This window comes from Eulemur rufifrons, chromosome 7 (genome assembly GCF_041146395.1).
Source record: "Eulemur rufifrons isolate Redbay chromosome 7, OSU_ERuf_1, whole genome shotgun sequence".
NCBI classification, from domain to species: Eukaryota; Metazoa; Chordata; class Mammalia; order Primates; family Lemuridae; genus Eulemur; species Eulemur rufifrons.
Window position 1 is genome coordinate 155,271,351 of NC_090989.1, and position 11,872 is coordinate 155,283,222.

The 11,872-nt window shown below is 56.8% G+C and overlaps 1 protein-coding gene across 2 annotated transcripts; it reads right to left on the reverse strand.

Annotated features, from left to right (window-relative positions):
- Window positions 1-3,348: 3,348 nt before the first annotated feature.
- On the reverse strand, window positions 3,349-8,994 carry C7H3orf18 (chromosome 7 C3orf18 homolog). Of its 2 annotated transcripts, none has more exons than XM_069473664.1 (4): window positions 8,714-8,994; window positions 6,933-6,958; window positions 6,115-6,262; window positions 3,349-4,942 (listed from the first exon to the last, which is right to left on the reverse strand). In XM_069473664.1, the coding sequence occupies exons 1-4, from the start codon at window positions 8,885-8,887 to the stop codon at window positions 4,862-4,864; spliced, it is 429 nt and encodes a 142-aa protein (XP_069329765.1). In that variant the 5' UTR covers window positions 8,888-8,994; the 3' UTR covers window positions 3,349-4,861. The 2 variants fall into 2 exon arrangements, with proteins under 2 accessions (XP_069329765.1, XP_069329764.1); XM_069473663.1 differs by having other exon boundaries at window positions 8,654-8,994.
- Window positions 8,995-11,872: the final 2,878 nt, after the last annotated feature.

Here is an 11,872-nt window from a genome sequence, read left to right on the forward strand (position 1 = left end):
AAATCCACGTGTAGAGAGTGTTTCTCACTGGGTTCTCTTGCTCTGCTGCCAGACAGCTTTCTCCACATCAGTCATGGCCATGGCCACACCCACAGAATGGGAAGCAGAGGCTGCAACATCCTGGCTTGCAACCCAGGCCCTGGTGAGTCCCCCAGAAAGCAAAGGCACCTGGTGCCTGCCCCTCTGCCTCCTCCAGGCAGCCCTCCCTGACTAGAACTCTTAGGGACCAAGAGCAACTCAGTCAGCAGTCTTTCTCTAACCCAGCAGACTTGGCCCTGCAGGGCAGGAAGCCCCCGTCACCTCCAAGTACACTATTGGGCACACAGAAAGTGCTTGATTACTCCTGTGAACTCTGTGCATGGTGGTGGTGGGGACACCAGGGAGGCCCCTGTGTGATTTTCACTTTTCTTGCAAGTTACATGGGGTGTTTGGCTACCTGAGATTTTGCCATAAATCTGAGAAACTGGCCCAGGCTGTGACCTATTGATCAAAGTTGCCCTGGCTTGATAAGGAAGGCCTTGGTATCCCCCGCATGAGGCCAGGGATGGGCCCCCTGGCCTCAGAGTAAAGTCTGTCTCCACCTCCCTCCGTGTCTGCAGATTCAAGCTCAGAGTAACACCTTCAGACAGAAACCCTGGCCCCTGGGGGGGCCTCAAGTCATTCTGGGATTCCCTCTCTCCCCTGACCACCCCCCAGCCCACACAGGAATCCCGGGCCTACCACACTTGTAGATCCAACGAGGATCCCAGAGGGTCACCTTTTCAGATGAATCCTGAGAGAGAGGGGACCCTTCAAAGCTGGGAGGAGATCTGAGAAGCAGGGCAGAAAGTCTCTTTGACTCAGATGGCTTTCCCCAGGCCAGGCCTGTCCTGCCCACAGATGCCCCTCCCTGCTTGCTGCCCTTTCCCCCACTCCCTCAGGTGCCCTGATACCTGCCCTGGTCTTCCACTTGCAGGACCAAACACCCACGGTGCGGGGTGGGAGGTGGGGACCTCTGCCAAGGAGCTCTGGGGGTGGCGAGTGAGAGAGCAGGCCAAGGTCACATACCCAGGCCCAGGTGGGATGGCATCGTGGTCTCACCCCACTCCACCCATCTAAGGGGTCTCCGTGCTCTCCCTGCCCCTTCCTCCCCTCCCTGCACCTGACGCATGCACACTTTTTGCTCATTTCTCAGTGTCTCTGGCCTTTCAAGAGTATCCTCTGGGTGACCATAGACACCCCTACCTGCAGTTGCCACCCACCCCCATCCTGAGCCCTCAGAGGCCAGTGTGGATGGGGATGCCAGAACAGCATTTCCTGGGGTTCCCCAAGATATCCTCAGCCATGACCCCCACACTGAGGCCTGCAGAGGGCTGCAGCTGACAGGATAGGGTGGGAGTGTCTGCCCCCAGCCTCTGGACACCCTCAGGCATACCCTGACCCGCCTCTGCCTTCTCTTTCACATAGCTGTGGTCATAAAGACATAGACCGATAGTGCGTGTGTGTTATATATGTATGACACAGGCATCTCTTTTCCTATTTAACATCTGCCTCCTCCATCTAGAATGGAAATTCAGAGTCTGGGTTGGTTCACTGATGGGACCGTGGTGCCAGGCTCACGACAGAAGCTCAGTAATGTTTCTGGAAGGAAGCCACAGCAAGGTCGTACGGCTCTACAGGAGTTTCTGGGTTCTCCCCCACAAGAACTTTCCTTCACATTCTGAAGGCATCCCCAGTGTCTGCCTGCAGGCAGGCAATGGGATTATGTTTTCACTTTGGCTTGAAGGTGACACTTCACTTTATTAAACAAGAAGATAGTCTCCTTTGAAGGCACCCAGCCGTGTCCACCCTGATGCCACCCACCACAAACTGCCACAGCGTCTGACCCGGAGCCCTAGTTGCTATTCACGAGGAGGGGTTTCACTTATGGAAGTGCGTGTGTCGGGCAGGGGGCACTTTCCAAAGGGCCTCTTTTAACAGACACTTTCAGGAGCAGTGAAGGCAGGCAGGCAACTGCCTTGCACTCCTGCCTGGCTGAGAGCAGTGAGCGCACCAGGCTCAAGGCCTCAAGGAGGACGTGCCAACCAGAACCTTCCACTCCAATATTTATCGATACCACACTCTGTGGAAGACCCAGGAACTTGCTGGGTTTTGGTTTTCCTGTAGGACTGGGAAACAGAGCTAGGAAGCAGAAGAAGGTGGTTGGAGGGGAGAGGTGACCATGAGAACACAAGAGGTAAGGACACGGCCCTGGCACCCACGGGGACAGCTGTCCTGTGTTCATCACCAGCAGGAAAGGTGCATGGGGCAGACGGGGAGAGAATGGGAACAGGGTTCTCCTGGAGCCCCCTCCAGGCCCTCGTCCCTCCGTGCCAGCCTCACTCCACAGGCCCCGTTTCTTCAGGCTCCCCCAACACTGGGTTTTCTGTAGCTCCTACATTCCTGGGCCGAGGCTACCCAACGGGGGGAGCACACAGCCCACCCCCCTGCCCCCTGGAATGCTGCCAGCCTTCTGAGGGAAGGAGACCCCTTCCAAAGGCCAAGGCCATCACCGACAGGCCCAGCCGCAACCCCAGTGTGTGTGGCCCATGGAGTGCTTGGTCCTCAGCCTTACCTAAGGCCCTGCCACCCAGCCCCCACCACCAGTCCAGCCCGCCATCATGGAACTGGGGGGCTTACACCCTCCTTGTTTATGTGATGCCAGCCTGAATGCTCAGCTCTCTGGGGGAGGGTCTGGATGACACTTAGAGTCCTGGCTTGTGGGATTTTCAGTGCTAAAATTGGGACAGTTCTGGGAAAACCAGGACAGATGGTCACCCTAGTGTCATTCTCCCCCAAACCCTTTTGAATCCTGTAGGTAAGTTCCACACACATAACCCTAATGGCTTCCCATCTCCCACCCATCCCTTGTGTTCCAGAAAGGCCATGATGTCATTTTGTTCCTTTTTGTGTTTCAGACCCAGCTCCTATGGGTCCTGAGTGCCATACCTCACCCTGGCTCTTGGGGCTTAAGCCCCCTCCCTCCCTTGGTCCCACAAGGTCCTGTGTGCTTGGCCCCCAATCCAGGGAGTGGCAGGTGTTGTGACCTCATTCCACAGTTGAGGGACAAGGTCCCAGACCAGCTTGAACTCAGGGTAAGAGGCATTTCCTCAGATCAAGGCAAACTAGCCAGGCTGCCACCTCATAGGTGGGATCCAAGCGACTATCCCCAGACCCCCACAGCCCCTCACACATCTTGTTCCATCCTGGGGTTCCACGCCCTGAGTGTCACAGCCTCACACTCTTATCGTGTAAACATCTTAATTACATCTTTAATGCTCTCACATGGAGATGGTTGGAGTTAAATTACAGATTTCTGCATCCTAAATTACCCGCAGCCCTCCAGTCGGCTTAAGTGCTAACATATTTATAGCATCCAGAAGAGGGAATAAATCCAGAACCTTCCCCACGGGGGCCTCCTGGGCCCCAGCCTCCTGACACGTGGTATTTGCCCAATGGAAGATCTACACATGCTGCTCCTGCATCCCCTCCAAACAGTGGAGGACAGCGACGGTGGCGGGCCAGGCCTAGGAACGTGACTCTGTGCAGGCTCGTGTGCACGTGTATGCCCAGCATAGAGAAATGTCCAGCTCTTGGGGTCTGTCTCCGCCTAATGCCATGCCCAGATGCCCCTGGCATCAGCCCCAACCCTCCAAGGCTTATGGGGAGGCCAAGTGCAAAGACCTTCCCCGGACTCCAGAAACACTGTGAACCCCTTCCCATAGGTGGGATGGAGGTGGGGGAATTAAAAAATAGAGCAGGTTTCTTAGGTCTCTTTCCCAAGGGGTAATCCTCCACCCTCTTTCAGGCAGTCGGAACTTCCCCCACTAGACTGAAGCCTGTGAGCACTGTCCTCACACCAACAGCCTCTCCCCACCCCAGACCCTTAATGTAGTCCCAGACAGGGAGCTGTGTTCACCAACAGGTCAGCCTGCCTTTTAGAACCCGGTGACGAAGTGCAGTGGACAGTGGGACCCTGCCTTGTTTCCCTCTTCCTGCAGTCCCTGAACACTGAATGTAGAGGAGGTCGCCTACCCTCATGCTCCACTGGATGGGGTTGCCTTGGAGGGTGGAGCCAATGCAGAAGGTTTCTGTCTTGCCCGCCGTGCTGGCACAGGCCCGTGCCTGCCTGAGGGCACACTCACACACTCACGTACACACGAGGCTCTCAGCAGGTCTAGGGGCTGGATCCTCCACATATGTTCCCCCACTTCCTTCGCCCTCAGCTCCCGTTCTAGCTCAGTCTCAACAAACCACTGGCTGCCAGGGATGGGTGGCTGGGAGACCTCATGGGCCCTCTAGTATGGATGGCCCCCAAGTAAGAGCAGCCCTTCTGCCAGCATCCTTGCCTACTGGGCAGTTCCAGCTCCATTCCTGGGCCTTCACGTGGTTGCCTCTCCCCACCCCAGAGGAGGCTCCAGATTACAAAAACAGGTCTCTCCCTGACAGAAAGGAACCCCCACGTCCCCTCCCCTCCCACTCCAGATCTCCCCCAAGTTTCCTCAACAGTAGAGGAGCAGACCCTGATATGAGGGGTCTGGACAGGTGACGGGGAAGCCAGTAGTGGCTCTTGACCTTCCTGGCATGAGGAATGCCCTACATGCGAGGCAGGAGAGGTCAGGTCAGGAGAGGTCAGTGGCCGGATGCCCAGTCTACCAGGGTCCTCTCTTAAAGCCTAGAGAGTCAGCACGTAGGTCCACAGAACAGCTGGGGCCTGGCCTGGCCCTTTCCCGTCTTGGCAGGGCAGGTCCTGAGAGTAGGTCTTGACAATCAGGGAGTGGGCAGTTTTGTGGGCACCGTGGCAGGTATCTCTATCAGAGGTCCAGGCCTGTCCCCAGGCCACTCACGCATGGATGGCGTTGGCTACGTCGGTAAACACCAGCCGGCTGGGCCTCTGCAGTGGGCCCTGGGAGGGAAGAATGGCCTGCAGGGAGACAGGCAGGGGCATCAGAACTTGACCAAAGCCATGCACTCTCTGGCCTAGTCACCTCCACCCTCACTGCTGATGTCTGCCTGTGCTTGGCATGAGCTGTGCCTTCTGCCTGGAATGCCCTCCCTGCAAGCTCAGCCTAGAAATAAGACCTGGCTCAGATGACTCCTTCCCCCAACAGCCATCCCCAGCTTGCCCTGTCACCTTGGCAGCACTCACTGTGGGCCCTGGCATTGATTTAATTATGCATATATCACCTTTTCCTAGCAGGGGCTGCTCAACTGCACCCCCAGGTCCTAGCATAGCGGCTGGCACAAGGGAGGTGCACAGGAAACAAGTGTCAAATGGTCAGTAGTCCCAGGGGCTGGGTGGACCAAGGTTCTCAGTGCAATTTCCTGAATATCCCAAAGGGGCAATGTATCCTGACCCAGGTGACACAGAACTGAAGGCAAAACCAAGGGGTCTTCAGACTCTTAGCCCAACTCTTCCTGAGCCCAAGGAGACTGAAAGAGACTGAATGGGTCAGGAGGAGGCCAGGCCTGCTCATGACACTCTGGCCCTTGGGGATCTGGAGGAATGGTGGCAAGTAGTCAGGTGGCCCAGTGGCTCTGGCAGGATGACCACACAGGTACCTGTCCCTTTGGACACAGCAGGTGAGTTTGGCTGGGGTCTCCACCTGTCTGGCGTCTGTCAGTGACTAGGGATCTACCAGCCTACTCGGAGGCAACACTGCCCAAGAGTCTGACCCCATCCACAACCCACTCAGGACCATAGACCCTCAGGGAGCAGAGGAACCCAGGGTCCCAGCCCCCAATGATCTCCCCCATTAGTCCTCCCCTACTCTCCTAGCCAGAATGAATTAGGGCAAGAATTAGGATTTTCATTTATAGATGGGAAAACTGAGGCTCAGAGATGCCTGTGGGGCTCCCAAGATCAGCAAGCTATCTGGGCAGAGTCAGGCTGGATCCCCAGGCTGCCCTGACTTGGCTTGGTGCAGTGTGTCTGCAGGTGGCCCTGGAGCAATTCGACCAGTTTCTGAATAAACCCAACAAAACCCATATACCCAACAGCTGCCACCTGACCACGTGACATGAGAAAGGAGGGAGGGTGAGGGTGGAGGAGTCATGATGGCTGCAGATGGGGTGGGGAGCCCAGCCAGTGCCCACCTTGCCCTGCGCGGCCTGCACGGAGGCAGCAGCCTGCATGGAAGCAGCGTCTCGCCCGTGCTCCAGCAGCTCCTGTTCCAGCTCATCTTGTTCCTCTGTGGGGTCGAAGCTGTACATGGGCATGAGCTGGTGGCGTAGTTTCTCCAGCCTGGGGATGGGGCAGAGGCTGCTGGGGGCAGAGCAGGTCCTTCCCCTCCTGCCAGCCCTCCAGGCCCTGTCTACTGATCAGCTAAGCCACCGCACATAATCATGTTTAGGGTCCTAAGATTTCCCTTGAAATGGGATTATTGACAGACATTTTTGCACTTACAGTACCAGCTCCACCCCTCAGATGGGTGGCCTGGGAGGGAGCAGTTACCCATTCCTGGGACGGGGTAGGGCCATGGGCCATGAAGCTGTCATCAGTGGGGTACACAGAGACCACCTAGGTTGGGGCCCTGCTGCAATCACAGCCTCTGGAGCTGGGGTGGGGGAGGGGAGTCAGTGGCAGTCAGCTCAGGGCAGCAGGACAAGGGTGGCTGGGCAGTTGGGTGGGAGTAATCCCAACCTTCTCACCCCTTCTCCTTCCCCACCCATCCCCAATCCAGGGTGATACCTGCTTGCCCTGTGTGTGACATCTTAGTTAGGTGCCCTCGACCCCCCCTGAAGGAAAGTGGTCACCCCCAACCCTGAGTGGGCAGAAGAGGCCCTGACTCCCTGACCAGGGAGAGGAGCCTTTGTGGGGGATGCAGACACTTTCTTCTTTCCACCCACATCCCCTGGAGCCCAGCCCAGCACTGCCCATGGGCTGGAGTTTGGGGTGGCAGCTGGGGAATTACCTCTTCTTCTTCCTGATGTACAAAACCTGAAAGAGAAGGGGCAGCATCAGATGTCAAGGAAAGGAGGCCCCCATGGCTGCTGCCCCCCCACCTCTGGGAAGCCCTTCCCCCACCGACCCTGCCCATACCAAGCACTTCCTCCTCCTGGGTGCGACACACAACCTGGCACAGATTTGCTCCTCCATGTCCCCGTGGCCTGGCTCAGGGCTGGCACAAGGGGAGAGAAAACAGCACATAGGGAATACCTCTGGACCTGTCTCCTGTGCCCAGGAGTGTTTCCTGCCCTCTACTGACTTCATCCTACAACCTTTCTACCTCTCCAATTTTGGTGAGAAGGCAATTCACTCTGGCCCTCTGAATGCTGTTCCTCTAGAACAAAGAGTAAGGGAGCTTTTCTAGGACAAAATCTTTTGCTGAGAGTAATGAGGGCAGATTCTAGGCCCTGTTTTGGCCTTGAGGTTAAGGAGCCTCAGTCTGTTTAACCAGCACACGGCGGCAAGGGGGAACACTGGCATTTGCCTCGCGCTCGCCCCAGCAGGCCTCCTAGGCCCTGGCCTGCTCTGCATGTGCTGCATCCTGACCCTGCTTGCTGGCCGGCAGTTGCTCCCTGGCAGCAATCTGGAGCCTGTGGGGCCCATATGGCAACCCTGGTTTAACAGCAGCTACAACCAGGCCATGGAAGGACCATCCACAGCCCTATTTGTCAGAGCAACATGCTCCTGAGCCCAAGGCCAGCCATCAGAGCCACAAGGAATGGTGGGCAGAATGCTACCATTGATTGGCAGGCCCAAGGGAAGCTCAGGTGCACTCCCTCCCTCTCTGGTCTCAGCCTGCACAATCTCCAGTGGTCCCTCAGTGACATTCTGAGTGTCTATGTATCATCTTATGGGGACAAACTGCATCTTCAGGGGCTCACAGCAGATCAAGAAGCATCATACTCACCATTGGGGGGTACCTGCAGCAGCCCTCTCCCCAGCTCAGCTCCCTCCTGATGGCTGCCCCACTCCACTTCTCGTGACACTGAGGCCAGCTCTAATTTTGCATCCTCAGCTGTTCCCAACCACCCAACCTAGAAAGCACCCCTGCTCCCCTGCCCCCGCACCTGATTCCTCAAGGCAGTCCCTGTAGGCTTCCCTTGGAACCCTTGGTTTTTATCTGTCTCCCACTCCTCGTAAGAACCACAAGGCAGGACTTTATCTCCCCAAGTCCCAAAAGCCTTGTCCAAGGCAAGTACTCAGCAAATAATTGCTCAGTGAATGAATGAATGATTACTGCCAACAGCCTGCCATGCCCAGAGCATCCCACCCAGACCCTGTAGCCCACAATCCATCCCAACTACCCTTTGGCCTCCACTCCTATTGCAACCCCAAACCCACTTGCCTCACTGTCCAGCTTGCTGCTCTCAGAACCTCCTGCCTGCTCCCGGACTTTTGCCCATCAGGACCCTCCACTTTGAACACCCTCCTCCCCAAATCCTATGTGGCCTAAACGACCCAGCTCAAAACATTATGTATTCCTCAGAACCTTTTCTGGTTCTTCTAATTAGGAGAATTACCTCCCTGGTTTCTGGGCCCCAGTGGACAAATGTCTGGGGGAAAGGAGGACTGCACTGTCATTAACAGACAACTCCCTTCTGATCTACTTCTCTATATATCTGAACACTGATTACCCTCCCCAGCTGAGAGCCTCCCAGGCCAGTCTCAGTCTGCCCCAGCTCTCACCATGGCCACAGCCAGGCCAATCACTGTGATGATCCCAAGAGACAGAAGCATGGTACCCACACCGGCTGCACCACCAGCCACATCAGGGATTCTGGTGTCATTCAAGCTGGTGGCTTCTGGGCTGAGGGTAGTGGTCTCAGAGGCTGGCCCATCTGTGGCAGGTTCCAGATCAGGCTCAGAGGTGGGTGGATGGCTGCTGAACCAGCCCCTAGCAGATGCAATCCTGGAGTTCATGCTGATGCAGAGAGGGCTGAGGACTGCCTGTGGTCAGTTAACCTGCCCACTCTCTTCTGACATCAGGAGTGTCCCAGACTGTGGCTCCTACTACCCGTAGTGACCACCTGCACAGCCACTCCTTGGATAAAGGAAGCCCCCTGCCTCCCTGGATGCTGGAAAGGAAACAATAACAAAGATGAGGCCAAGGAGCTCGGCAGTAAGATGAAGTCCCTCTAGGTTCTGAAAGCACTGGGGAAATAAACGTTTGAGGAAAAGGACAAGGGCAAGCCAGGAGACATAAGGACAAGTGCTTTATATATCTATGGTTCCCATGTGTTTTTAGGAACAAAAATGAAGCTCTACCTCCTCTGTTTGTGGACAAGAGGATCATAGTGATCATACCTGGAAGATAGGAAAGGCAATGGGAGGTGTGAAAGAAAAAGTCCCTCCCCTGCACAATAACACCCCCCTCCCCCTACTCTCCACATCTCCCACCTCCTCACTCCCTGCCCCCTACATCCCTCATCCTGCTTGAGAAAAAAATACCACAGTTTTTTCCTTTCCTGGAGGGAAACGCTTGCCCAAGAAGCCAGACAGGCCTGTCTTTGAATCCTAGCTCATCTATTTAACTGGATGACCCCAGGTTAGTCACTCCACCTCTCTGTGTCTCAGTATTCCTGAGCCTAAGAGTTTATTAAGAATACCCCCACAGGGTCAAGAGTTACTGAAATGTCAGAATGAACAGGTCCCTGGAAAAGACTTAGCTCAGCACAAGCCCCATCCAAGTAAGTACCCAATAAATGTTAGATCTCCTGCTGGCCAGCCCAGTCAGGAAAGGGGGAGCCACAGGAGCCCCTCGACCCAGCCCACTGTTATGCACAGAGTAAGGGTTGGGGCTGATGTGGAAAGACCAGAAGACAGGAAGGAGAGAAAGGCTCTGGTCCTCTAGCTGGGCCTCTCTCCAGGCTCTTGGGGTCATTGGACACCCCCACCCCCCAATAGAGGAGCTGGGCTGCTAGGGTAAAGGAGACAGGCAGGGGAGCATATCTTCAGAGGCAGGGATGGAGCTCCCACTTTGGGTGCCTTCTCCTCCCCTTCCCTCCTCCCTTGAGAACAGAGGGTGGGAAATTTGCCCAGCCCAGAGGGCCCTAGGTAAAGCAGGGTGGGAAGAGGTCCCAGCCAAGCTGCAGATGGGCAGGCCTAGGGAGAGGAGGGAAATATAACTCAGGCTTCACACATATCTCCTGTGCTGGCTCATGGGTGCATACGTGGGGTGCCTCCCTGTGCAGATGCATGGGTGTGTGTGAGCTGTACACACACCCGTGATGGCCCCTTAGGAAGGGGTAAGGCTGGCAGAGGGCCATGGGGTGGAGGAGGCGCATCCCTCTTTGCCTTCTCCCTCCAGCTAGGCTGGGCACAACAGGAGTCCTGGGTCCTTTTCTTAGCTCTGCCACTGACCCCAGGCGTGACCTTGGGCCAGACCCTTAACTCTTGCTCTGAGGCTGTTTATTCCACCCAAAGGAGAGAAGGAGCCCTGCGGACCATTTGCCAGGCCTGCCTCGGGGTCTAGAGGGGAAGGGAAGGAAACCGGGGTGAAAGGAGTCGGCACGGCGACCTTTGAAAACCCGCATGCCGTTCTCCACTAGGTCTCTCAGTCCTCCCTGCCCCAAACCCCATGCCCGCCTCCGCGACCCAGTGATTCCTCCATTCTTGCACAGGAGCAGCGACCTCAGCACTTACTTAATCCTCTCCAGGGCGCCGAGCTCAGTCAGAGAGGCTAGGGGTGGTGGTGACAGGCGGGAGGCCGGGGCTGGGGAACCCCAAGGCCCGGCGTGAGGGGCGGCGGGTCGGACCTGAGGTCCGCCCTCCCTGCACGCTCAGAGCCGCGGGCCAGGCCCGCTACCACGCACAGCCCGCAGCCGGGAGTGCCAGCTCTGTCAGCCTGGGCCGGGGTGGGCAGGTCCCTGACCCACGGCGCGGGTGGGACCCGGCGGAGCAGCCTCGAGGGATCCCCGAAGCTCCACCGCCTTGCCTCTCTGGCCGCTCCGCGCCCCCGGCCCCCGATTGGCTGTCAGGCATGGAGGCCGCTCAGCATTGGCCTGCTCGCCTGTCGCTCGGGTCTGGCTCCGCCCCCAGCGGGAGCAGGGAATCGGGAGCCCGGAGCCGGTTTGCAGTTCTTGGAGACTATCCCTCACCCCGGTGGCCTGTACTGAAGTTGGGCGGGTGACCGTGAGTAGCTAGGCCCTTTCCGAGCCAGAACTCGGGACTCTGGCCAGCCTAGACTCGACCTGAGACAGACTCATGCCCCCCAAAGGCAGGCATCCCAGAGGAGGCTTGGGGAGAGCACTGGACTGGGAGTACTCAGCGTTGGGCCTTCGTTGAACTCTGGCTCAACCCTTTACGGACTTTGTGACCTTGAACAAGCTGCTTCCCCTCCCTGGACCTTGGCTTCCTACTCAGATGGGTCCTCTGGTGTGAGCGCTCTTGGTAAACGACTCCAACCCTGGGCTAGAAATGGATCATCTTCAGTCCAGAGAAGCTGGGAGCGAGATGGTATTATTATCCAGGGGGTATTACTGGGCATCCCGACCGAGGCAAGTCTGCATATACCCCTCACAATTACTTCCATCCATGGCGTGATCATCTCGGAGAGGAGCCCCGGATACCCTCTAATCTACAGGTTTTCAAAGGAGCTTATGGGGATCACAGGGTAGTTTAGTACAAACGCAGTTCCCTTGGCTCCGTGGGTCCCAGAAGAAGCCCAGGAAACCGCATGCTTAATAGTTTAGTTAACAGTGATCTGGCCAGGCGCTGTGGGTCACACCTGTAATCTTAGCACTGAGGGAGGCCGAGGTGGGAGGATCACTCCAGTTCAGGAGTTCGAGACCAGCCTGAGCAAGAGCGAGACCCCATCTCTACTAAAAGTAGAAAAATTAGCTGGGCGTGGTGGTGTGCGCCTGTAGTCCCAGCTACTCGGGAGGCTGAGGCAGGAGGATCATTTGG

Excerpts from the sequence above, each read along its gene's own strand:
- C7H3orf18 (XM_069473663.1), bottom strand. The coding sequence starts at position 8,887 with ATGAACTCCAGGATTGCATCTGCTAGGGGCTGGTTCAGCAGCCATCCA. Across the intron at positions 6,959-8,653 it reads TTGGCCTGGCTGTGGCCATG|GTTTTGTACATCAGGAAGAA; the intron begins GTGAGAGCTGGG and ends CTTCTCTTTCAG. Across the intron at positions 6,263-6,932 it reads TACATCAGGAAGAAGAAGAG|GCTGGAGAAACTACGCCACC; the intron begins GTAATTCCCCAG and ends CCCCATCCCCAG.